Source organism: Callospermophilus lateralis, chromosome 1 (assembly GCF_048772815.1).
Source record: "Callospermophilus lateralis isolate mCalLat2 chromosome 1, mCalLat2.hap1, whole genome shotgun sequence".
NCBI classification, from domain to species: Eukaryota; Metazoa; Chordata; class Mammalia; order Rodentia; family Sciuridae; genus Callospermophilus; species Callospermophilus lateralis.
The window spans coordinates 171,307,524-171,333,631 of NC_135305.1; the positions used below are offsets into that span (position 1 = coordinate 171,307,524).

The 26,108-nt window shown below is 42.9% G+C and overlaps 1 protein-coding gene across 15 annotated transcripts in view; it reads left to right on the plus strand.

The window, feature by feature from the left end:
• The first annotated feature begins 567 nt into the window (after positions 1 to 567).
• The window catches only part of Cadps (calcium dependent secretion activator), a 480,817-nt gene continuing 455,276 nt past the window's right edge, over positions 568 to 26,108 (plus strand). For 14 of the 15 annotated variants that reach the window (XM_077105438.1, XM_077105450.1, XM_077105449.1 and 11 more), the window contains exon 1: positions 568 to 1,002. In XM_077105438.1, the coding sequence (XP_076961553.1) occupies positions 568 to 1,002 (435 nt within the window). The remainder of the gene's footprint in view (positions 1,003 to 26,108) is intronic. The other variant, XM_077105462.1, reaches the window with a different exon arrangement.

Consider the following 26,108-nt stretch of genomic DNA (forward strand, 5'->3'; position numbering starts at 1 on the left):
AAAGGGAGGGGGCTAGGAAGAAGTGAAGGCGTTAGGGTCAAAAGTGCTGCGACGCTGAGGCTTTGGGGACGCTCCGCACCCTCCCCCTCTCCAAGCCCTTTGCAACCGCCCTTTACGCCGCGGACACGGGAGAGTTAAGCCAATAAACACGTAAGCGCCGCTCCCTCCCCAATCGGCAAGATGCCTCTCCGGCTCTTGGCTGCATCGACAGCTTGCAACACTCGGCATCTTTTCTGGAGGCGCCTCCTTCACCGGCTGCAGATGGCATCCGGCTGCGGGCTTGGGGCTCGCAATTGATTCTCGCCCTTGCCCACCTCGGATCCACGGACGCACCTCTCCCTTCTCCTCCTCCCCTCGCGCTCCTGGGTCTAAGCCCAGCTCGCGATCGCCGGGCGGAGGAAGCAGTCGCGGCGGCCGAGGCTGAGCAGCAGCAGCAACAGCGCGCTAGCTCCCTGACCTGGGGAGAAGCGCCCACCCGCGAGAGCCGACCTCCGGCTGCCTCCAGCGCCCCCCACCCTTTGCACCCCAAATCGGGGGCTCCAGGGACCCCCCTTCCCAGACGCCACCATGCTGGACCCTTCGTCCAGCGAAGAGGAATCGGATGAGATCGTGGAGGAGGAGAGCAAGGAGGTGCTCGCCTCGGCCGCGTCCGGAGCGCGCCTGTCTCCCAGCCGCACCAGTGAAGGCTCGGCCGGCAGCGCCGGGATGGGGGGCGGCGGCGGCTCTGGGGCCGGGGTGGGCGCAGGCGGCGGCGGGAGCGGTGGCTCGAGCAGCGGCGGCGGGGCCGGGGGGCTGCAGCCCAGCAGCCGAGCCGGCGGCGGCCGGCCCTCCAGCCCCAGCCCGTCGGTGGTGAGCGAGAAGGAGAAGGAAGAGTTAGAGCGGCTGCAGAAGGAGGAGGAGGAGAGGAAGAAGAGGCTGCAGCTCTATGTGTTCGTGATGCGCTGTATCGCCTACCCCTTCAACGCCAAGCAGCCCACCGACATGGCTCGGCGGCAGCAGAAGGTAGGTGCGCCTGGGAGGCCCAGGGAGCAGCCCCGGACGTCGCCAGGCGGGCGGGGCGAACAATGGGAACTGGCGGCGCAGCTGGCGAGGAGGAGTCGGAGCAGGTGGAGACCGCGCCCTGGGAGGAAGGGGCTGCGAGGCTGCCTCCGGGAGGCCCAGTCCGGCCCGGAGTTGCTGGGACCCGCGCGGGGCCTGGAGCGCAGCTCAGCACCGCGTGCCCGGGCCTCCCTGCCAGGGTGCTGGGCAAGCAGGTCCCGCTGTGTAACCCCGTAGGCTCGGGAGTGACTTGCAGCCCGCAGCGCCCAGAGAGGCCTTGCTCGCTTGCAGGGCTCCCAGCGCTCTCCAGCGGCCGGCGGCTGCGCTCAGCTCCGGCCCGCCCTCTTGGGCGTGCGCTAGGCGGGCGGGGGCACCCGGCAGGTGGGGGCGCCGGTGTGCTGGGAGGAGAGCACCTCCGAGTAGAGTTTAGCTCCCGAGGACTCACGGTGGCCTCAGGGGCCAGCGGGAGAGACACTGCGAAGGGCATCCTCCTCCCAGCTCATCAGCTGATCACCAACCAGGGTCGCCTAAGGGCCCTGGGGCACCTCTCCCCACCGGTCGCTGTTCTTTCCAATCGACCTTCCCCTTTCACACTGACTCCTGAGCGGGGGCGCGCCTGGTGGGCCTTCTGCCAGGGTCAGCACCTCCACCTTCTTCCCTTTGACCCTCTTCTCTTCCCAAGGTGACTTCGCTGCCACCTTCTGGCTCGCCGAGGCCCTCCAAACCCTGCTGCTTCATAAAGTGCAGCTGCAAAAAACCCTCGCAATTATAGGCATCAGAAAAGCTTTTTGTGTCTGAGGCTGGGGCAAGGCTAAAGCGGTTCCGCGCCGCCTTTGATGTGGGGAGGGGAAAAAAGCGCCTATTTCTATCAGCTATTCTCCAGCCAAAGAAAGGAGGGGAGTGGTGCACACGGCACGGTGAGGGGCAGTAGCGGGGGACCAGCAGAGAAGCAGTCAGGAACCCAGGTGGGGTTAGTGAGGAAAGTCAGCAGTGGAGCTAGCAAGAAAGCCAGTGAAGCCCCCAAGGGGCGATGTGACCCCATCACATCAGAGCAGCTCTAACCTTATCAAGGGGGTTAGTTTCTTAAAAGAGACTAGTGTCTTAAAATAGTGCATTTCTCCGTTGCTGTCTTTTAAATCTGAATTATATGTTGCTGTAGTAGAGTGTTAGATTTTTCCATATTTATCTTACATCGTTATCTTGAGTTAGCACAGTTTCCTGTTTGTTTTGCTTACATACGTATACACATTACCCAACCCTGCCGATTTATTTCAGCCATCACAAATTTGGATATCAGTTTTTACTAAGAAATAAAACTCATTTTCTGGCTAAGAGACAGAGGTGGGCTCTTCACCCCATCCTCAGAGTGGCCCCTTACTTTTTTTTTTTTTTTTTTTTTTTTGAGTATCATAGAGCAAAAGTATTCTCAGAGCAACGAAATGTGTTTTTGTTGTTGTTGTTTTTAAGGTTGGATGTTGGGTCCACAGAACCAGACATTTCAATTTTCAGCTTGGAATTATTGCAGAAATTGTGTCTTCGTAGCACTGCCAAATCCATCTCCAGTGTATCCCATTAGTGACAGCACTAACCAAAGATGAGCTATACTTTCACAATGAAAATAAAAAAGAAGGGGGGGAAAAAACCCTTTCATTAACAAAGTCTCAGTAACTGCGTCCTTTGAACAGATGATTTTTTCTCCATTCCAACACTGTAACAGGAAAAAAAAAAATCCCACGTAGACCCAGTTTTTCCAAACAAACCTTCAGCCATCTGACAAAGATCATTATGAGGTCACGTTTTTTCTGATCTGATTATATGTTTTACCTAAATGCATTCAAAGCTGTGGTTTTAAGGGGCAAGCTGATTCTGTTTTAACCCATGACCTTAACATCAGAGAAACTCCAGAGCAGATAGATAACATTGCCCCGTGGTCAAACTATTTTTAGTTATTGCAGGAAAATATTGCTAAATATATATCCCAGCAAAGCAACCCCAGGGCCTGTTGGCTGAACTGGGAAGCTGAATATATATCTTCTTATGTATAAGAGAAGATAAACTTTTTCCATTCTTCTATTTTGAAGTTTTTAATGCATTTCTGGAAAAGGTTTTTTTGCTCCTTCTCCAAATAAAAGTCTTAAAACTCTGATTTTTTTTCTTGAATGAATGATCAGTGAAAGTAATTGAAATGTTTTCATAATCATTGTGTTAAGACTGTGGCCAGCAAGTGGAATTGGAGAACTAAAATTAGCCTTGGAGAAATATAAACTACTTGTCAACTAAACACGAGTTCATAATAGAATAGAAATGAACTAGAAAAACCCAGAGAGAAGTAAAATGATGTAGAGAAAGGGATATAGTGACATGGGAGGCAAAAAGATAGAACTGTCTATGAAAAGGAATTGCTGAATAGAGGAAAAGATCATACTGTAGAAAGTATGATGCACCTTATAAAACTAAATAGTCTATATCAAAGGGTACTATTCAAGTACCCTTTACTTTATGCAAGAGGCCACACTTTGATCATTTTTTAAGAAGATAAACTTTATTTTGTAGAATAGTTTTAAATTAGCTGAAAACTGAAAATCAAAATAGTAGAGAGAGTTGCTATTGACCCTACAGCTAGTTTCCGCTATTATTACTTAATATCTTAAGGTAGTATGGTACAAGTGTTACAATTGAAGGAGCCCCTAGCAATACATTGCTATAAAGTCCATAGTTTATTTAGATTTCCTTGATTTTCATCTAAATTCCTTTTTCTGTTCTTTTTAAATCATTTTTAGTTCTCCTCAAACCCTATCAATATGCAAATTACCAAGAGAAAACTGAGATTCGAAGGTTTTGTGGTTGCCTAATACACTAAGTAGATAGGTAAATGAATGAGAATTAAGACATGGGACATTCTGATTCCAAAGCCTATCTTTTGAATAGGAGAAACTGGCCCAAAATATTCTAGTACAAGAACAGAAGCACCATGATAACATGTCAAGTGTACCTGTCCACCCAGGCTTATTTCTACTTGACTTGCTCTCTACCCCTCTTCCTCTGGGAATCAATCAAATAGTCAACATGGGCATTTAGGTATTAACCTCATAAGGAATATAGAGGAAAGAGCTAAGCAGTTAGCTGCTAAATCCAAACACCAGACTGTTGTCGGTTTTGCTATGTGATTCTAGCTGAAAAAAAAAATTATCTTAAAAGAATCATTAGGAAGGAGCCAAGGGAAAAGGTGCCATTGTTTGAATAATTTTGATAGTTAATTACTTGGGTTTCACTTTTCCTAGGGTGGGGGAAAAGTACCTGGGCATTCCAACCATCTTATTTCATTAAAAGACAAGACTCTGAACAGACAATTTGCAAACCCTATTTTATCATTTATAGGCATATTTTGCTTGCATTTCTGTGACTCTAAATATAACTTGATGGTGTTCATCATTTATGACCCCAAACAAAAAATTCCATACCCGACTGTCAAAATTTAGATTTCAGCAACGCATATGACAGCAGTTCTTTGCTTTCCCTGCCCAGTCCCCCCACCCCTTCTTTTGTCAGAATGGTAGAATGAATACCTAGAAGTTGGCATGGCAAAGCTACACCATCTGTTTCTAAACTGTGTAGTAACGGTGATGGGTGGCTACCTCGTGTGAACTAGCTACATATAGATGTTACTGAGGGCGTGTACAAGCAGGCATTGTAAACAATTCTGTGTAATATTTAGATTGACAGCACCATTATTTTTAATTGGGAATCATTCATCACGCCTGGATTACGAAGAGTCTGAAGCAAGCCTTCTTGTATAGGTGGGTGTGTGTGCCTGTACCTCTCTGTGCAGGTATTTATATGATGGTAGAAAGGAGTGATCCTAAAATTGTGTCTACTTCATGGTGACTCCTATTTCATTCAGGAGGCCTTGATGACTGCACCAAATGTGTTATAAATTCAAGCTACTCATTTCCATGTGATTCAGCTTATAACCTTCCCCTGAAAGTACAGCCAATGTTGAGTCACTTTTAGCCATAGAGAATCCATGTTTACCCATTTACTTATTTGGCTTTATTTGGGCACAACTCAACAGCGAGGCTTTTCATAAAATTTAAGACCTAGTACTGGTTAAGTCTATGTGTGTGTGTGTGTGTGTGTGTGTGTGTGTGTGTGTGTGGATTTTAAATCAATAATAGTGATTCATTCATTCTGATATGCTTGGAGGCCCTTGGATTGCTCCACTATTCAAAATTCTTAAGGTTCGCTTTGTCAATGCAAAATATGATTTGCATTCAAAAAAATAAAATAGTCTAACCTTTTGAGAGAACTAAGTAACTGCTAAACCAGATTTCCTTCCAGCAGAATTACATGTTTCTCTTTTCATCAGAGGGAGAATTGAATTATTTAAATATGTTTTTTTGACATTTTCCCTGCAATCTCTTTGGTGCAGACAGAACTGTAATGCCCTGGTACTAGCAGAGACTTTCTGAAGATGCAGAATCTAGAAGAAGTAATAAAAGAGGTTTTTGCCTCATTACACACCTGAAATAGCCTCCCGCTTCCCTAAAACTGGACTGAAGGACAAAGGAAATTAAATCTTTCATTCCTGAAGAATTGCACTGTGTAAAGTAATAAAAGTCAAATGATTCAGAGATCTTTCCCCTGCAAAAGCAAATTCAATACACAATCATAGGCTATCACTTTGAAATATGACCAGTATTTGATTTGGGGCCAGGTCTCTACAAACCAAAGCTGGAAAAGATGAGGAGAGTTCTCATGTCCAACTGAGTTTTAAATAACCCACTGCACCAAGCACTCTTCCAAGCTTGGAGGCAAGAACCAAGAGCTGTCTGAGAGATCAGGTTGCTGATTTAGGGGAGTTTAGGCTTCAGTTGGGAAGAGAACATATATATGTGTCAAATAAGTTGGGAGAAGGAAAGTATTTAATAGTAAGAAGCTGATTACAAGCTCTAAAGGAGAGAAGGGGGAAAGAGCATATGCATAAATTCATAAAGATTGGAAGTGATACAGGGAAAAATCCAGAAGGAAGCAGGCTACTTCAGGTCTTGAAGAAAGAGCACAAGTTGGGTAAGCAGAAGGAGGGACAGGTACTCTAGTCTGCAAAAGAGCAGGAGGCAGCAGGAATGTAGAGAAGAGTCCCTGCTGGATTGGAAATGTTAGATCATTTTGATTCCAAGTGGCAGAAACCTAACTCAAGTGGCTGAATCTAAAAGAAAAGAATGTGGCAGGCAGGGAGACAGCTTCTTAGTGGGTATCATTGGAAAACCCCACAAAGAAAGAGAGTCTACAAGTTCAAATGAATACAGAATTTTGAAAAGCTAGGTGATGGGGAAAGGCATGGCTATTGGAACATGCACTGGAGCTCAAACATGACCACTAATGAATTGTTGGTTGTAGGCAAGTTGTTGGTCCCTGGGGTAATTTCTTCATCATTTGAAGATGGGGGTGGGGAAGCTCCCAGAGATTTCTAAGGTCCCTCCCAATGTAATCACTTGTTGTTCTTTCTGGACCGTGAGGTCACTCTTTATGAAGACTTGTAAGTTCTTGGGGCTGAGGTTGTGGCTCAGAGGTAGAGCTCACCTACCATGCGTGAAGCACCGGGTTCAATCCTCAGCACCACATAAAAATAAAAATTAAAAAATTAAAGATATTGTATCCACCTATAACTAAAAAATAAATAAGTATTTTTTAAAAAGACTTATAAGTTCTTTAAACTTGGATTTGCTTATGTTTTTACAAGATAAGGCACAGTCTTCAAAGAATCCCTGATGGTTAGAGATGAAGTTAGAATTCGTTTAACCCAACTTCTTAAATTTTCAGATGAGGAGATCCGATCTCAAAAGGTTAGAAGAAAACAGATCTCATGGGAGAGGGTAAAGCCTACCCCAGAGAGCCATAGAGTTACTTTGTTTACAAAACACTTTTCAAATTTTTCAGTTTTTTTAACTAATTATCAACATTTAAAGCTATCGAGATATTCTTTTTTTTTTTTTTTTTTTTTTTGGTGTGGATTTCTGGCTTCTCTTAAAATGGGAAGATGTTGCAGTACTAGGCCAAAGTTTTTATAGATTTGCAAAAGGCAACAGCAGTAAGACTCCCCAGCCATCACTTAAATAGTGGAATCTTCATCAGGTTTAACTGAATTATACTGTTCCAAGTGGAAAATCATATATACATGCGTGCAATAAGACGGCAGCTCATGGTTTTTGTTGACACCATTTCTTAACAAGTATTGATGGTTAGGTCCTGGCCCCTGTAAATCCTCCTAGTGAGTAATCTGGAATTTTGAAGTCTATGCTGTTTCTTGTTATTGTAACAGTTTATTGTTTCTGCACAGTTGTAGCAGTGAGGGTCAGAATCACCTTTTTATTTTTTTGTCTGCCACTCCACGCAAGTGATGGAATGAATTTTCTGTTCTTAACAGGAAATAAAAGTAAAGAAGGCAGCCAATAGTTCGAGGCCGGTTGTGGCTATGGATAATCTTGACAGACGGTGAAGACCAGAAGTTAAGATCTTAGACTCTGAATCTGGAAGGCCTGGGTTTGCTTCCTAACTGTTAGAGGCTCTGTGATCCTGGGCAATTTATTTCATCTGTCGGAGGTTCCGTTGACTTACCCTCCCATAAAAACGGGCTAGCCGTGGTACCTCCATGATTGGGTTCCTGTGGAATGGAGATAATCAATCAAAGCTCTCAGAAACAGGCCTGGCATGCGGTACAGGCAATGTACGGATTAGCTCTTGTTATTGATCGGTTGATATATGTAGCTGTGTATTATTTTTATTGCTATGTTGGTATATGCAGCAATGTATGATTTTTAATCTGTAAAAGGATCAAGCAAATTAATATATGTGAAGTTCTGGCCAGAGAGAGCCTTACAGCTGTCATTGTTGTCATGGTCATCGTCATCAACATGATGAGCACACCCGGGAGGCAGGTGGTTTAGACCATAGCACCCTCCACAAGCTGGGGTCAAGGGCACAGTGCCTCTGCCTTCCTCTCTCATTGAGCCGCTTCACTCCTGTTACTTCAGACAAAGAATGGGCCATCTCTCTGGCTTTAAAAACTCACTTTGAACAAGAGCAGCAAGGACAGGATTGCCAGGCCATTTGTCAAATGGTGGACGCCAAGCACACTTCCATGGGGTGCGGGTGCCACAGGCTTATCAGAGGACTTGTAAAGGGTCCCACAGCAGTGCTCACTCCCCACGTGGCCTTTCTTATTCTTGCTATTATGGAGGGGGTCACTTACCTCTTCAAATCTTGATATTTTGGTCCTGATTCAAATGTCTTTTTTTTTTTTTTTTTTTTTAAGTGTTGAATGATGTACGCCTGTCATCCCAGCAGCTTGGGAGGCTGAGCCAGGAGGATCGCAAGTTCAAAGCCAGCCTCAGCAACTTAGTGAGGCCCTAAGCAACTTAGAGAGACCCTGTCTCTAAATAAAATACAAAAAAGGGCTGGGGATGAGGCTCAGTGGTTAAGCACCCCTGGGTTCACTCCCTGGTACCCCCCCCACACACACACACACACAAGAAAAGTGCTGATTTACCTTAATGGTATTTACTATTGCCATTACAAGTAATCTCACAAATTACATGTTTTTATGTGTGTATAAGGAGTTAATTTTTAGAATATCTAACTCCTGGAAGTGCATCTATCTAAACATATATACATATACGTATATGCACACATATGTATTATTCATCTATCAAGGTAAAGAGGGTTCACATGAACAGACAATGTGCAGACAGACCACAGTGAGCTTCAGCTCTGTTCTCAGTCCCTGGTTCAAATTCTTGCTTGCTTTTGTGACCTGGTGCTGGGTGATTGTTACAATTTAGATATGAGGTATCTCCCAAACCTCCTGTTAGTGCAGGCATATGTAGAGGTGAAACGATTGAATTATGAGAGCTGTATCCTAATCAGTCCTAATCGGAAGGTGGGTCACTAGGGGCCTGCCCTGGAAGGGAGAAATCTTCCCTGTGGTCCTTTCCCTCACTTTCTCTCTCTGCTTACTGACCCCCACCGTGAGCTGAGCAGCTTTCCTCTGGGCCCTTCCCCCAGAATGTGCTGCCTCAGCTCAGGCCCAGAGCAATGGAGTTGGCCATCTATAGACTGAGCCTTCTGAAACCATGAGCCCCAAATAAACTTCCCCTCTTCTAATTTGCTCTTGTGGGGAGTTTCGGTCACAGCAACGCAAACCTAACTTAAACGGTGATCTTATGCAAATTACCCATCTCTTTATGTCTTCATGTTCTCCTTTGTAAAACTGAGAAAAAACAATAGAGAGGATTACAAGAGAAGAAGGGTGCCAATTGTTTGGCAAGACCTCGGAATGGGATGGATGCTCAGCAAACATGAGCAGCAACAGGAATGACAGCGCTCATGCATTTAGGTCCACTAAAGGTCCCTACACTCTTTCAGACTTAGACACCTTTACTGGAGTCACTCCTCATTCTAGAAGGTCTTTCTTGCCTTTCTTCCTCAGATTTGTTCTTCTTTGTTTTTTAATTAGCTCAAGTGTCACTCCTTTAGGAAATTTTATCAGACCTTCATACTGGGCTCAATCTCTCACAGCTCTGTAGTCTGCCCCTCTTAGCTCCTGTGCACTGTGTTAAATTAGCTGTTATGCCAGGCACGGTGGCGCATACCTGTCATCCCAGCGGCCCAGGAGGCTGAGGCAGGAGGATCGTGAGTTCAAAGGCAGCCTCAGCAAAAGTGAGGCCCTAAGCAACTCAGTGAGACCCTGTCTCTAAATACAATACAAAATAGGGCTGGGGATGGGGCTCAATGGTGGAGTACCCCTGAGTTCCTTCTGTGGACCTTTAGTGGACCACCTTGACCCTGGGGACAAAAAATTTATCTTTTATGTGTGCATCTCTCTCATCAGGCTTTAAGAACCCCCGAAACAAAGTCACTGTACTCCATTTGATTTCCCCATCCCCTAAACAGTGTTTGGGCACATAGTAGGTATTCAGCAAATGTTTAGTCTTTGTACTGATGCTTTATTTCCTAGAGAGTTTTGAAGATGAGGAGGTGAAGGGGTTTTAAATACAATCTGCTTGTACTATAGAGACACAAGTTATTTACTTTAATAAAATCTTCTCAGTGGAAAACATGAAGGGTGAAGCAATTACCAAGTGATTTCAAGATAATTTATGCCACGGAAACATGCTATCAATTACCTCAAGACTTGGCTTGTTTATACCAAGAACTGACAAATTCTAGTTCCAATATGGACAAAAGTCTCTTAAAAGCCATGCACAATTATGAATCACTTGCAATAGCTAAATCTGAATTGAACCGTAGTGCACATGTCTAAATGGGCAAACATTAAAATAAAAATGAGCCACAGTGAGAACTAAGTTTCTATGTTGGGTTTGTGTTTTATAACAAACTGTATTCATTTAAATTAGCTTTCTCTGGGGGGAAAAAGTCAAGAGCATTATAGGGAAAGTTATGCTGTATATACACACACACACACACACACACACACACACACACACATATATTATATATACATATATACACATATATATTATATATACATATATATATACACACACACATATATATTATATACACATATATATTATATATACATATACATACATATATATGCATATATATATATACACACATAAATATGTATACCATTCCCAGCCCTTTTTATTTTTTTATTTTAAGTTGCTTAAGGCCTCTTTAAATTGCTGAGACTGTCTTTGAACTTGTAATCCTCCTGCCTCAAGCCTTCCAAGTGGCTGGGATTATAGGAGTGCACCACAGTATCTAGCTACTTAAAATATCATCAGTCACAAAGTTGTCAAAGTTATGTCATAGACCCTGTAAGTTCTATATGTTTAGACATAACTGTGCTTCTTTTCTGGGCTTTTATTCGTTTATGAGATTCTGACATTATTTTCCCTGTTCTTTGAATGTAAGCTGTCTAAAGTCTCTTCCAGATGGAACGAGAATATAAATAAATTATAACTCTAGGACTATTGCATAGTAATATGTAAGAAGAACATAATATGCATGAAATATCTATTAAAAAAAGGACAATTACTTCTTAGGTCTGGCCTTTTCTTGATACCTTTCACTACTCAAAGGGAAAAATTGCCCTTTTACTGTATCATTCCTTTCATTTTAACAAGTGGGAAAAAGATTTGAAAAATGCATTGAATTATCAAATCTTCAAATGTTCCAATCTGCCGGCTGGTATTGTAAAGTTGAGAGATAGGGAGGAAATTGATCATGTACTGCTGGCCTTTCCACAGACTATGAGAGGAAAATATCAACTTCATCTTTGGTAGTTCTCTAAATCACTTCTGTGCAGTAGTAAAGTTCTGAGATACTTTGAAATTAACTTTTTTTTTTTTTTTTGTAAAAAAGTGTTGCAGGAGCACATGCTAAACTTCAAACCCTTCAGGGGCTGTAACGTTTTCAAAAAGACAATGGGATTTTGGCAAACACGCAGAGAATCTACTGTGCCACTTAAGAAAGCAAATGGAAAACATTGAAAAATTTTTGCAAATAATTACGCCTTCTGCAGAAAAAAACCAGCCTTTTGGTGTGGATGGTAGGCTCAGAGTTGTTTAAGCAAATGAGTTGAAATATATCTATGAACATCGACTTTGGCGATTGTTTTTTCTGAAATATGTAGCAACTGCTGTCTATAAAAGCAACGTGTCTTAACATACTGTGTTCAAAACATTTCTTGGGGGCTTTTCCATATTCAGTGTTTGTTTGTTAGACATCATCAGACAATGTTATACATTGTTTAGAGACACTTGTACATAAAGGAACTTACTAGATCCTATAGGCAAAATGACACAGAGATGTTTTACACAGCCTTCCTGACCTCTGGGAATCTGCTGGTCTGGTTGGGGTTTGGAGGAGCACCTACATAGAATAGCATAAGACAGGATGGGCTGAATGTCTGAATGTCTAGTCTTCGCACTGATACTTCATTTCCTAGAGAGTTTTGGAGATGAAGAGGTGACACAGAGCAATGATTACCCAGAATACATATCTTTTTAAAAAGTTACTTTTTCTTCTGGTTCTTTGTCATAACTGAGTTCTTTGTCATAACTATGGCTGTAGCCGCTAACATCTCTACGCTGAGAATTCTCCAGTCTCTGTCTCTAGCATAAGCGTCTTCTGTAGACCACCAACCCTTTATGCCTGCTCACCTCCATGAGTGCCGCTGGAGGAGTGGCTGCGTGGGTGTTGAATGTCGTGAACGCCTTGTTCTGGTCTATAGGGAGGCAAAGAACTTGGACTGGAATGTGAATCAACCTCCTGCTTTGTTCTGCAGGGAAGTTTTGGTGCCAAAATATGGTCAGTTGACTTGAACAGGAGGAAGTTTCACCATGAAGTTGATGTCATTTCGGGTACAAGTGCTTTCCCATGATGAGGGCCAGTAGCCAGACGTTCATAGAGAGCACAGACCAGCCAGAAGACATCGGAAAAAATATTGACCTTCAAGATATCTCCCCTGGCTGGCCTCAGACCACTCAACAGTAACATGTTATCTTCTCATCCATATTATTGTTTTTTATTGGATTTTAAAAATTTTGTTCTTTTTAGATATACATGACAGTAGTAGAGTGTATTTTGATATATCATACATACATGGAGTATGACTTATTCTACTTAGGATCCCATTCTTGTGGTTGTACATGATGTGGAGTTTCCCTGGTCGTGTGTTCATATATGAACATGGGAAAGTTCTGTCCCATTCATTCCACTGTCTTTCCCATTCCCATCCCCCTCCCTTCCCTTCATTCCCCTTTGTCTCATCCAATGAACTTCTATTCTTCCCTCCCTCCCTTAACTCTGCATATCAGAGAGAATATTTGGCCTTTGGTTTTGGGGGGATTGGCTTATTTTACTTTGCACAATAGTCTCCAGATCCATCCACTTACCAACCAATGCCATCATTTCATTCTTCTTGATGGCCAGCCTACACTCTTGACCATGTGCCTATTAACTGTGTGTGCGAGCATCCAGCCCATCTGACTTCCACGTGCCTTTCTCCAAGCTCAACAGAGCTGTCTTTTGGCATCCCTAGCTGCCACCTAACAGTGCACACCTGTGACAGGTGCTCAATCCATATAGGTGTTGCATGAATTCATGATTGTTCAGGAAAGAGTCACATCCCAGCCACTTATTAGCAGATCCACTGAGAAGACCTCATTTCTCATCTCTTAACATTTTTGAGTAGATAGGACTTGTTTTATAAATCCTTGTTTTGTAATGCAAAATGGAAAGTGGGTTTCAGAGAGATTCCCTTGATTGGGAAGAATTGCATAGTAGCACCTGGAGGCTCCTACCTATCCTTCTACCGGAGGACTCTCTCCACTGCCCTGTTGGTCTCGGATTCACACTATGACTGGCCAGGACCACTGGACTTTTGAAGGCCATAGTGAGTCACATTTTTATGGAGTGTAGCCCCCTGAATAACAGATATACCTCATATTCCACATTCATTTTTCTAGTTTTAAGCTGGAATACATTTCTTTCCATCTTGCTTTTGAAATACCTGTCTATATAAATTGATTAAGGCATGACCATTGGTTCTCAGGGGTCATGCTATATGCACAGCAATCCTTGCCAGGGAAAAACTCAATTTCATCATCAGATTTCAATTGTGGCCATGTTTGATGAGGACAGAATTTAACAGTGGAGTCGACATGTATTCAGAAGTTATTTAATGGAACACTTACTAATTTAGAGTTTGGGGTTTTATGTGTACATTTGGACAAAAATGCATTGCTATTTAGGATCCCAGTTTTGCATTTTTTAGGCCTCTGGAAAGTGCTACACCTCCAGGAATCCACCTTTTGTTGCCTAACAAATCAAATAGCCTTTGGCCAGGCTTGGTTTTTTGTTTGTTTGCTTTTGTTATGGGGGATTGAACTCAGGGGTACTTCACCACTGAGCCACATCCCCAGTCCTTTCTTTTTTTTGCATTTTATTTAGAGACAGGGTCTCACTGAGTTACTTAGGGCCTCACTAAGTTGCTGAGGCTGGCTTTGAACTTGAAATCCTCCTTGCCTCAGCCTCCTGAGCACTCAGATTATGGGTGTATGCCACCACACCCAGACCAGGCTTGGTTTTGAAAAAATGGCATTTGAATGAAGTTCTGAGCTAAGAAGATCAAATGCTAATGGTGGGACATATTTGGGGGGAAGAAAAATACTTTTAACTATTAAGAGATGAGAAAATGCAAAGCAAGTTGGAGAACTTCTGAGAGGCCAAACAGAACTGCATAAGATTCTAATATTGGAGAGAAATAGAAGAGCGAGCAAAGGTTGGCTCATGATTGTGTATGCCCTTGAACCCCAGGGTAAGATGCCTGGCCTTTAAGCTGCATTTAATTCTGCAGTCCAACATTCTAATATCTCCCTGAGCAGGTGCCAAAACACTCCCCAGTAATACCGTAGAAGATACCTCAGAAGCTGGGCATGGTGGCACACGCCTGTAATCCCAGCAACAATGTGGGAGGCTGAGACCGGAGGATAGCAAGTTCAAGGCCAGCCTCAGCAACTTAGCAAGGCCCTAAGCAACTTAGCAAGGCCCTGTCTCTAAGTAAAATATTAAAAGGGCTGGGGATGGGGCTCAGTGGTTGAGTACCCCTGGGTTCAATCCCCAGTACAAACCAACAAAAGGATGCAGTAAAGCTTAATCTAGTCCCAAGACAGCATGAAGCCCACAGTAAGCCTCACTTTAAATCAAACCTATAAAAAGACCGAGGAAGAAGCCCGACTTTGAGTGCAGGCATGGATGGGATCCATACAGAAAATCTCCAAGAACCCAAGCCCACTCAAAGGGAGTCTTGGCTCTGTCCACTCCTGTATGTGCCCATCCCCCAGTGGAATGGATGGGCACCTAGAGAATGGGACCCACCCAGGCTTCCCTGTCCCTTCCTCCTCACCACTTCCCGAGTGGGAAGATTTTGACTTTGGTGCTAAGATCCCAGAGAACTTATTTGGGCCAACTTTAATAAAGTTCCTTAAAAAGGAGGCAGAGGTTGCCAATCATCTGTCCCTCCTTATACATTTTGGGGGGGGGGGGTACCGTCATCTCTTCTTTTATGTGTCAATAGACATGTATGATTTGAATCTGGGCAGAGGGGTGGAGAAAAGCGACGTGCTCCGGCCAGCCTTCCAGGATCCCCCTCCTTGTGATTTCATGTTCCAGTTGAAGTTAGAGCTCTCCTGAGAGGTCAGGGTGCCTTGATCTGAGAGAAGAGTCAGCTGTCCTTGGATCACCTGTCAGCGCACCATCCTATCGGCTTCGGAACACCCCATCAGCTATCAGAGGGTCTCTGCTCTCGGGAGGTGGGAGCATTTGCAGCTAAGGAACAGGTCGGGTTGGAACATGAGGCAGGAGATTAGGTACTTCAGGGACAGCCTGAGGAAAGACAGAACTACAGCAAGCCTCAGGCAAGAGGTATGTCATCATCGGAAAAGGAAGTTGGGACCAGATAATGGTAACCAGGGAAACTTACAGGGCTTCATCAGTTCCTTATTGGCTGGGGTGGGGGTCAGGGGGCTTTTCAGAATGACATGCATCCCTGAGTCGCTCTGATGTCCAATAACACTGGCTATCCAAACTGGCTCAGATACCGGTGATGGCCAGAGGAGGGGTGATCGGCCTTGACTTTGTCTCAGAGTGATTTGCTTTCCCACAAATCATTTTGAGGCTTCAATTTTTCAAAAAGTATGGTCTCACAAACAGGATGAGGACATTATTTGCTCCATCATTTCTCCCTGGCCAGGTTGGAAACATGTTCCTATACATTTTGTGGGGATTTGGGGTTTTTTGTTGTTGTTGTTGTTATTTTTTTGTTTTTTGGTACCAGGAACTGAACCCAGCACCACTTAACTACTGAGCCACATCTCCAGACCTTTTTGTCTTTTATTTAGTTATAGTGGTGCTGGGGATTGAACTCAGGGCCTTGTACATGCAAGGCAAGCACTCTACCAACTGAGCCACATCCCTGGTCCCTTTTTTGTATTTAGAGACAGGGTCTCACGGAGTTGCTTAGGGTCTCACTTTTGCTATGCTGGTTTTGAACTCGCAATCCTCCTGCCTCAGCCTCCTGAACTGCACTGGGATTACGAGCGTGCACCACTGCACCAACTCCTATGAGGTTTTTTTTTTTTTTTTTTTTTTTGGTATCAGGGATTGAACTCAGGGGCACTTAACCACTGAGCCACATCTCCAGCCCTATTTTGTATTTTATTTAGAGACAGGGTCTCCCTGAGTTGCTTAGGGCCTCACTAAGGTGCTGAGGCTGGCTTTGAACTCACTTTGGCCTCCTGAGCTGCTGGGATGACAGGCATGCACCACTGCACCCAACCATCCTTGAGGTTTTAACAAAAGCCACAGGATGTTTGCCAGGCTTCCTGGGAAAAAGAAAAGGATTTCTTGCCCCCTGCCTACTTTGCAGAGACAGCCTCTGAGCGGCTGTGTGTTGTAATTCAGTGTGATCGACCTTCAGAGTCAGGAGACACTGTCAAGGTCTGCCCTTGTTTTAATTAATTAGAAGGATGTCCCCCTCCTGCTCTGACCCCTGGCAGCAGTTCTAAACAATTGTAGATCTGCCATTTACTCTAAAGAGCTTTTCATATTTCCCCCTCTGTTTCTAGGAGGACAGCCCAAAGCTATCTTTTCAGTCAATATTCAATTAGGATTCGTGTTGTGTGAAGCTCCTACAGAGCTTCGTCACACAGCCGCTCGGCTTTTCCACACACCTCCATTTGCTCTTGTGAGGAAAACAATCCATCGTTTTTTGTTTTTTTTTTTTTTTCCACTCCAGAAATGTGGCTCTGCTGCAGCCTCATTTCAATAGGATGCCAAATTAACAGCGTCTGCTTACTTCCTTATGACCTGGCAATAAATGGCTGCGAGAATCATTGCAAAAGAAAAAACAAATGCACCATTATACATATTGGATCTGCGCACATTGTGGGAGATTTATGATCCAGAACACTTCCCTCTCCATCCACAGCAAGAACTCTGGGCCTTCCCTTTTCTGTGCCCTCATCCAAAGGCTTTTATGTAAGGCTTTCCCGAATCACTCTCCTTTGGCATATCTTTTTGTTTCCCGAACAATCCCATACTCAATACCATCTTTGTCATCGAACTGTGGTTTCAGAACAAAAACAATTCACTCCTAGGATTTAAAAAAAAAAAAAAAAAAAAAGATTTCTTTTGTTCAAATGTTATAGCAACAAAGATATTAGAGAATACGATGATTCCTTTGGATTTTATTTATAGCAAATTAACCTGTCTTGTTTAACAGCCAGATCTTTGGAGAAAATAGCCATCTGAGGCATTTCCATTAAGTTGAAGGAGGATTTGAAACTTGTTCCTTAACTCTCGACTCATCCAAGCAACATCGGTCATTAAAGCGATGTGGATAATCTACCAATTTACCCAGTGAAATTAATCCATATGAACTGCTCATATGCTGTGGAATGCTGATTTTTTTAAATCCATTGAGTATAAACCAAGGAGTGGGATAACTGGGTCAAATGGTGGTTCCATTCCAAGTTGTCTGAGGACTCTCCACACTGCTTTCCAGAGTGGTTGCACCAATTTGCAGTCCCACCAGCAATGTATGAGTATACCTTTTCCCCCCACATCCTCACCAACACTTCTTGTTTGTAGAGTAGCTTTGATTGGCTTGCACTTTGTAAATATAATAAAATCTATAGATGCTATTTTTAGTGGACATGATTGGGTATCTACTTTTTCAACCCCCAGTTTCAAACAATTTCTTTTCAGATTCCTTCATATCCCTCTCTTCAGAAAGAGACACAGATTGCTTTAAGCCTATCAGCACATGGTACTGTACTTGAAATACAATTGGTTCATGAAAGACAAAGTGACCTAATTGATGTAATGAGACTGAAGGGAAGGATTTGTATGCTGTGCTGGGGAGAGAAGTCCTGTTCCCCCTCCCCTGACCAATAGAACCCAGGAAGAATGTGCTATGATGGCTGCTGGCAGCCATCTTAGCACTAGGAGGAGACTCAACCTAAGCCATAGTTGGGATTGAAGGTTGTGAGGCAAGGGAGACGTGGAAATAACTTGAGCTCTTAGTGTCAGTGTTGGGCCATGATAACAAACCAGGCCTGGACTCCACATTACATCAGAACTTCCAACAATATTGTCAATTCCCTTGGGGTGTGTGTGTTTGTGTGTGTGTGTGTGTAATTTTGCAATCTACTTTTTTTGCACATCATTAGATAAAGGAAATTTTACCATGTCCGTGAATATAAAAATATGTCCTCCTTCTAACTGACGTCAGTAGTCAATCTTCTTAAGAATGTATCATAATTTATTTAATCCATAATCTATTGATCTGTCTTTCACTATTCTGCAGTGAGCCTCTTTGTCCACATCTTTCTCTGCCCTTTTATTGCCTGTTTGTATTTCATCTTTCACCAGCTCCCTGCTTTACCATTCACAACTATATTTATTATTTGTTTTTAAGACTTTATTCTATTTTATTTTTTTAAACTTTTTAAAAATTTTTTAAGTTGTTGATAGTCCTTTATTTATTTTATGTGGTGCTGAGAATCGAGCTCAGTGCCTCACACATGCCAGGCAAGTGTGCTACCACTGAGCCCCAGCCCCAGCCCTTTTAGAGACAGGGTCTTGCTAAGTTGCTTAGGGACTCACTAAATTGCTGAGGCTGGCTTTGAATTTGCAATCCCTCTTTCTCAGCCTCCCAAGCCCCATGTACCACCATACCTGATTTCTTCTATGACTTTTATTATTTCATATTTTACTTTTATGTTTCGGAATCATTGGATATTTATGTTGATATAATGAGTGAATCCTCAGACCAACTTACCTTTTTGACAAATGAATGGTCAGTGGTCTCAACATCATAGACTTTGAAATAATCTGTTTGTGCTCAGGTTATCTTAAACGCCTACATATTCAAAAACATTCTTATTAGTGATTGAAGTTTGCTTTTTGTTTCACTTTGGATAGAAAGACATTGATGTATATTATGGTTTGGATGTGAAGTGTCCCACATGTGAGATGGTGCAAGAAGGTTCAGAGGAGACATGACTGGGTTGTGAGAGCCTTAACCCAACCAGTGAATGAACCCCTGATGGGATTAACTGGGTGGGGGCTGGAGGCAGGTGGGTGTGGCTGGAGGAGGGGGCATTGGGGGGCGTGGCTTTGGGGTCTCTCTTTGTCTCTGGAGAGTGGAGTCTCTCTCTGCTTCCTGGTCACCATGTGAGCTGCTACCCTCCACCACACTCTTCCTCCATGATGTCCTGCCTCCCCTCGAGCCCTGAGGGATGGAGCCTGTTGTCTGTGCACTGAGACCTCGGAAACTGTGAGCCCCCAGATAAACTTTTCCTCCTCTACAGTTGTTCTGGTTGGATCCTTTAGCTTTCACTTTGGGCACCATAAACACAACAATTGATTTCATTACTATAGCTCTTGACAGGTTTTGGGATACATTAATACTGAAGTTCTTTGTATCACACTTCAGAATATCAATGCTTCTTTTTCTGATTTTTCACTCTTTTGGGAAATATTTTTTGATGTTTCTGTCAATTTTAAAATAAAATTTTATTCTGATTTTGATTAGAATTCCATTGTATCTGTAGACTTAATGTAAAGCAAGCTGACATCTTCACTACAGTGAGTCCTTCTGTGTAAGAACTGTGGATATCTCTGCATTAAATAGAAGTTTTTTGATGTGTCTCATTTTATTTTTATAATTTTTAACATATAATGTCCTAAAAAATATTGTTAAATTTATTCTTAAGCAAAACATAATATTTATTAGTCGATCCCTCTTAACTGACTTCATGTGTTGGCTAAAACTCTTGATTCCCTCTGCAAATTGTAGGTACTCTGGGCTAACGGGCTACTCTCTTATACATCTGGGTTCTTTTTTTGTAGGGATTGAACTCAGGGGCACTCAGTCACTGAGCCACATCGCCAACCCTATTTTGTATTTTATTTAGAGACAGCGTCTCACTGAGTTGCTTAGGACCATGCTTTTGCTGAGGCTGGCTTTGAAATCTCAGTCCTCCTGCCTCAGCCTCCGAGCTGCTGGGATTTCAGGTGTGCCCCACCACACCCAGCTGCACCTGGGTTCTTTCCCTTTTTTCCCCTCACTGTCTGATGCATATACTTAGAATATTTATGCTTCTCAGATCTGTTTAAGCTAATTTTTGTAGTTAGTGTAATTCTATAATTCAGTTAAATTTTACATAACTTAAGGACATAGGATTTGCAAACAAAGAACAGTCTTTGTTTAAAATAAGTTCATTGCTTTGGAAATGTCATTAAATCTTTAATTGTGGGGGCTGGGGTTATGGCTCAGCGGCAGAGCGCTCACCTCGCACGTGCGAGACCCTGGGTTGGACCCTCAGCACCACATAAAAATAAATAAGTGAAATAAAGTTATTGCATCCAACTACAACAAAAATAAATAAATATTTAAAAATAAACGTTAATGGTCATTCAATTTTAGTTGGGGAAAACTACGGAACACTTTGGTGGGAAAAGTGAGACATCTAAAGGATTTGGGGTCAGATTGCCTACTAAGTTTCTTAATCTTTTTTTCCACCTTAAAGAAGGAATTGATAGACCCTGCATGACTAGTATCGAGAAGGACATAGGATATCAGGCAGTGACCCCATCTGTAAAGGCAGCCTTGGCACCCTGCATCAAAAATCCACAAATGAATAAATGTTAAGCAAAATTAGATGTTTGTGATTACCCACTTTAACTAAATTTTGTAAAGTTAATGCCTTCTTGATTGCTTTGGATAAGAAAAATCTGGAGAAGAAAAATTCTCTATGTTTCTTATTTTATTAGGATGTACAAAAAAAGATATTTTAAATATTTTTAAAATACTTCTTATTTATAATTCCTGTTAGTTTTAAGCTATTTTGGTGTTTCCTTTTAATCACTTATAATAAACAAAGGAAAAACTTTATTTCTCCAATACCTGTACCTTTTCTTCTAATTTCATTGGCTAACATGGGGTTCTGTATGATACCTAATCATGGCAAGATAACATGATACGTAAACTTTGAAAAATTTTAAATTGGGACAACCGATTTTGTTACAGTTATAGTTTTGTAGGTCTTTCAGAAAGAATTGGCACTTATATATCTAGTAAAAATCAAGGTTCCCCCAAGAGAGGGGGAATTCAATTTCCACCTTACCATCTCAATAGCTCATCCTAAACCAAAAGGTTGAAAATGTGTTGAATGAACATTTTTAAATTTGAACTTTGAAATAAAACTATATAAAAGAAAGAGCTATAGCTAACTTTTTTAACAATAAAAAGTAACACTCTAATTTCATTTAATTTTATTGTTTGCCTTTTTAATGAATCTATGTTCAAAAGGGAAATACTTTTAGAACTGATGGAGGAGTTACATGTTATTTAGGACTTCACAATTCCAGCCCACCAAAAGATATATGCAATCTTTTGCAATCTAGACTTCTCAAAGCCTAGTGATATTGTTCACACACATCAACACAGTAAAGCAATATATAAAGTCACTAGTGCTCTTCTTATGGGTCTGCATGTTCCCTGTCAGTAGAGAATATTTAATCCTATAAGATTTTCCCCAGTATCCCCTTTACCACCATTAAGGCTGTTGTTATAGTTCTGATGTGAGGTGTCCCCCAAATGCTCAAGTGTGAGAAGGTGCAGGAAGGTTCAGAGGGGAAATGACTGGGTTGTGAGAGCCTTAACCCAACCAGTGAATGAACCCCTGATGGGATTAACTGGGTGGTGGCTGGAGGCAGGTGGGTGTGGCTGGAGGAGGGGCATTGGGGGCCTGGCTTTGGGGTCTATTTGTCTCTGGAGAGTGGAGTCTCTCTCTGCTTCCTGATCACCCTGTGAGCTGCTTCCCTCCACCACACTCTTCCTCCATGATGTCCTGCCTCCCCTCCAGCCCTGAGGGATGGAGCCTGCTGTCTATGGACTGAGACCTCGGACACCCTGAGCCCCCAAATCAACTTTTCCTCCCCTAAAACTGTTCTGGTTGGGTCCTTTAGCCACAGAAGCAAAACAGCTGAGTAAAACAATTGTCTTCTCTCAGCAAGGTGTGACCCACAGCCTTCAGAAACTAGAATAGAATTCAGTATGTTCCAGGAAAGACCATATTCCTGCCACCAGAGACACTGATGGCCCACTCTAGTGTTCATGGGACACCGCTGCAAATGGAGCATGTTGTGAGGAATATGTTGCTTTTTTTTTAATTTTTTTTTTTTTTTTAGTTGTTGATAGACCTTTATTTTATTTATTCATATGCAGTGCTGAGAATTGAACCCAGGGCCTCCCACATGCCAGGCAAGTGCCCCACCGCTCAGCCACCACCCCAGCCCCGAATCTGTCGCTTTAACAGGGAGATCAGTCATTTAATTCTATCCTGACCACACCGACTTGGTCTCTCTATGTGTGTAATTTAGGAAGTGTTGAGATTGTGGGTTGGAGTCATTGAAAAGCAGCTCATTTCGATCCCTTTCTGAGCAGACACAAGGCATTCCAGTTCATTCCGTGGACACATTCCCTTTCTCAAAAGGCCTTGGAAATGCTCCGTGCATGCCAATGGCACAGGAGGGAGTTGAGCATCAAGGGACACCAGGAGCCCAGAAGCCAGTCTTTCTTCCTACTTATTTTGTTTTATATATCTTAGGAGCTTTCTCACAATTTATCACCGTCTTCTTGACTGTCGGCCATCCACAGGGAATCTGGGGATGATGGACCCTGTTTGGACTTGACCTGGTGGAAGTACCTTTTATTTCCTGGAGACTCTTTATGTAGTTTTTCATTCTGCCTTTAGAAAGAGAGGGTCATAGTAGCAGTGACCACAGGGATGTGCTCCTCTGTTGAACTGTTGTTCATTTGGAAGTTTGGTTCACAAAATTAACAGGTCAAGTGCAAGATAAAGCATTTGATCCTCCATGGGGGAAGGCCTTCTAGGGCTTGCGAATTCTCTTAGATATCACAGGGGGTCTGGGAAACGGGTTCCAGAAGATGTTATCAGACCAATAGCTTTTACATTTAAAAAAAAAAATTTTTTTTTAAATACATGACAGCAGAATGCATTACAGTTCTTATTACACATATAGAGTATGGTTTTTCATATCCTTGTATATAGAGTATGTTCATGCCAATTCATGCCTTTATACGTGTACTTTGTTGTTGTTTTTGCATTACCGTTCTTGTGACACATATATACCACAATTTTTCATATCTGTTTATATATAAAAGTATGTTGACACCCGATCTGAGTCTTCACACATGTGCTTTGGATAATGATGTCCATCCCATTCCACCACCCTTGCTAATCCCCTGCCCCCCTCCCTTTCCCTCCCACCCCTAGAATAATCAAAAGTTGGAAATATCAGTAATAGGTCTCTGATCTGAAAAATTCCCAAAGGAGAAAGCAAAGGGAGGTGACTCGTGGCTGTGGACACGTCTAGAAGGAGATAGCTTCTTATCCGAGCCCTGGAATATTCCTGGAATGGCCAAAAGTGGAAATTGGAGATTGGCTTCATCCAAATAGTGAGATACAGAAATGCAGGACATTTGGAAAGATGTAGAGTGGTATATTTTGATTGGAGCCTGGGATATGCTTCAGAAAATTCCAAGTTAACGGAGGCCGGGGGTGCAGATGGGTCCAGGTCATGGCAGATTTCAACAGTCGCATCAGTGAGCTTGTATTTATTTTGTGTACAAGGGGGAAAGAGGTAGTAATGATTTTTTAGTAAGGGAAAGCTCTGCTTACGTGATTTTTCTTTTTTTTTTGATAAGCTTATTTGGTGTGGGTTAGGAGAAGAGGGGTCCTTGGAGGAAAAAACGTTCACAGTGTCTTGATGGGGCCATCAGGAACCGGACTTGACTCCTGGCCAAGGAAAAAGAGACAAGAGAATGGAGGCCAAAGTCATCTCAGAGGAAATGCCGATGGGATTTTGTGACTCTAAGTGGTGAGACCGGAACATTTTGTCCTATCAAAAAGCAAAGAAGTCATTAACAAAGTAGTCACAGCTACCAGGATCCCATCAAGAGGACTGAAGAGCCTACTCAAACAGGCTCTGACCAGCCCAAGAGGGGACAGTGTGAGGGTTTAAAAAGAGTGGAGATGGCTTCAAACCATGACATTTGTTCATATCGACCCACTGATAGTGACATTAAGAGAAAGAGACTCATCTTGTTGCTCTGTTTGGGAAGATGCTAGAAAGACCTATATATTATGAAAAAGAAAATGGATCCGAGGAAGGACCCATGCATTTATTCTCTTTCCTCAGGACAGGGCATCAGGCCAACCAGATGGGGGAAGTTTCTCCTTTGAGAGCACATGACGTAATAAGGAATGGCAGAGCTGGGTGCGGTGGCTCACACCTATAATCCCAGCAGCTCGGGAGGCTGAGGCAGGAGGATCGTGAGTTCAAAGCCAGCCTCAGCCACTTAGCAAGGTCCTAAGCAACTCAGCAAGACTCTATCCCTAAATAAAATATTAAAAGGGGCTGGGGATGGGGCTGAGTCGTTGAGCACCTCTGGGTTCTATTTCTGGTACCCAAAGGAAAAAAAAAAGAAGAAGAAGAAGAAGGAATGATAGGATCAGATCATCATCACCATTTTACAACTCTAATGAATTGATGGATGGGTCTAGGCAGCGGGTGGAGGGTTGACATTCTCAAGAGAGAAAAACTAGACTTTACAGGTCTTCTGATAGAAGTGAAGCACACAGTCTAGCAAGTGGTCCTGCCAGCAACTGAACGTAATTCTAACCATTCATCTGATTATTCAGAGAACAGGAAGTACATGGAGAGCAGAGCTTGCCAAGTACCACATGGGAACAAGATCAGGAAAGTTTGCGCAATCAGAAGTTGATTTTTTTTTTTTTTTTTTTTTGGTACCAGGGATTGAATCCAGAGGCGTTTAACCACCAAGCCACATCCCAACGCTTTTTAAAAATATTTTTTTATTTAGAGACAGGGTCTCGCTAAGTTAATTAGGGCCTCATAAATTGTTGAGGCTGGCCTCGAACTTCAATCCTCCTGCTTCAGCCTCCCTTGGGTTTAGAGGTGTGCACTACCATGCCCAACTAGAATCTCCTTAAAATAAAACCAGGCCTCTTCAACAATATCAACAAAATACTGCCACAAGAAGGGATAGGTAAGAGAGGGAGGGCAAGAGGAAAACAATGAATAGATTAAAAGAAATTTAAAACTTAAATTCAAAGAATTTAAAAGTCTTTTCATGGAAAATACTTCAGGGCAATAGGGTCTCCTTTAAATGGAGTTTGAAATTTAATCCAGATTCTCAAAGTTCACTCTTGCTAATTATGACAGTAATTGCAGTGATGCCGACCATCATCCCATTCCTGTTGACAGAATTGAGCATATTTCCTGTGTTTCCTCCTGACAGTATTGTAGGCCAATATACGGGGATGCTTATGCTGGGCCTCATAACTTATATTGACCTGTATAATCTCGTGTCTTCCTCAGACAGCTCCCGGAGATCTGTACTCATCACCTCTTCTTTAGAGGTAATGGAAGTGAGTGAGAGGCACAGAGTTCAAATAACTTGCTCAAGGTCACAACATCTGGTAAATTGCAAATTCTATGCAGAGGGCTAAGTTGTGGGCTTCTCAGCATCTGGACAGTTCTACTTGGGGGGCTTTGGTGTGAGTCTTGGGATATGTAGTTCCGTCTTCCCTCACAGAGAATGGCTCAAAATGGCCAAGTACTTGCTCCTCAGGTTCTGTGAGCCTAGAAGTCCGACCCACGTTGGCCAACCTGATGAACATTTCCTCCTGAGAGGAAGAGCATAGAATAGCTGAAGTGAAGTGAAAAGAACCATTTAGGATTTACTCCATCCACAGGGAGACCATCCAGTGTCCAGTGGGGCTCAAGGTCGCCGAGCGGAGAGCCCCACCCTGGGATGCAGTGTGCCCGTGACTGTTTCTGAGTAAGAGGGATCTTTTTCTCAAAGCTCAATTTTGGTTTCTGCCTATTTTCTAAACCTTTCTGCCTTCTTGAAGATTCTGTAG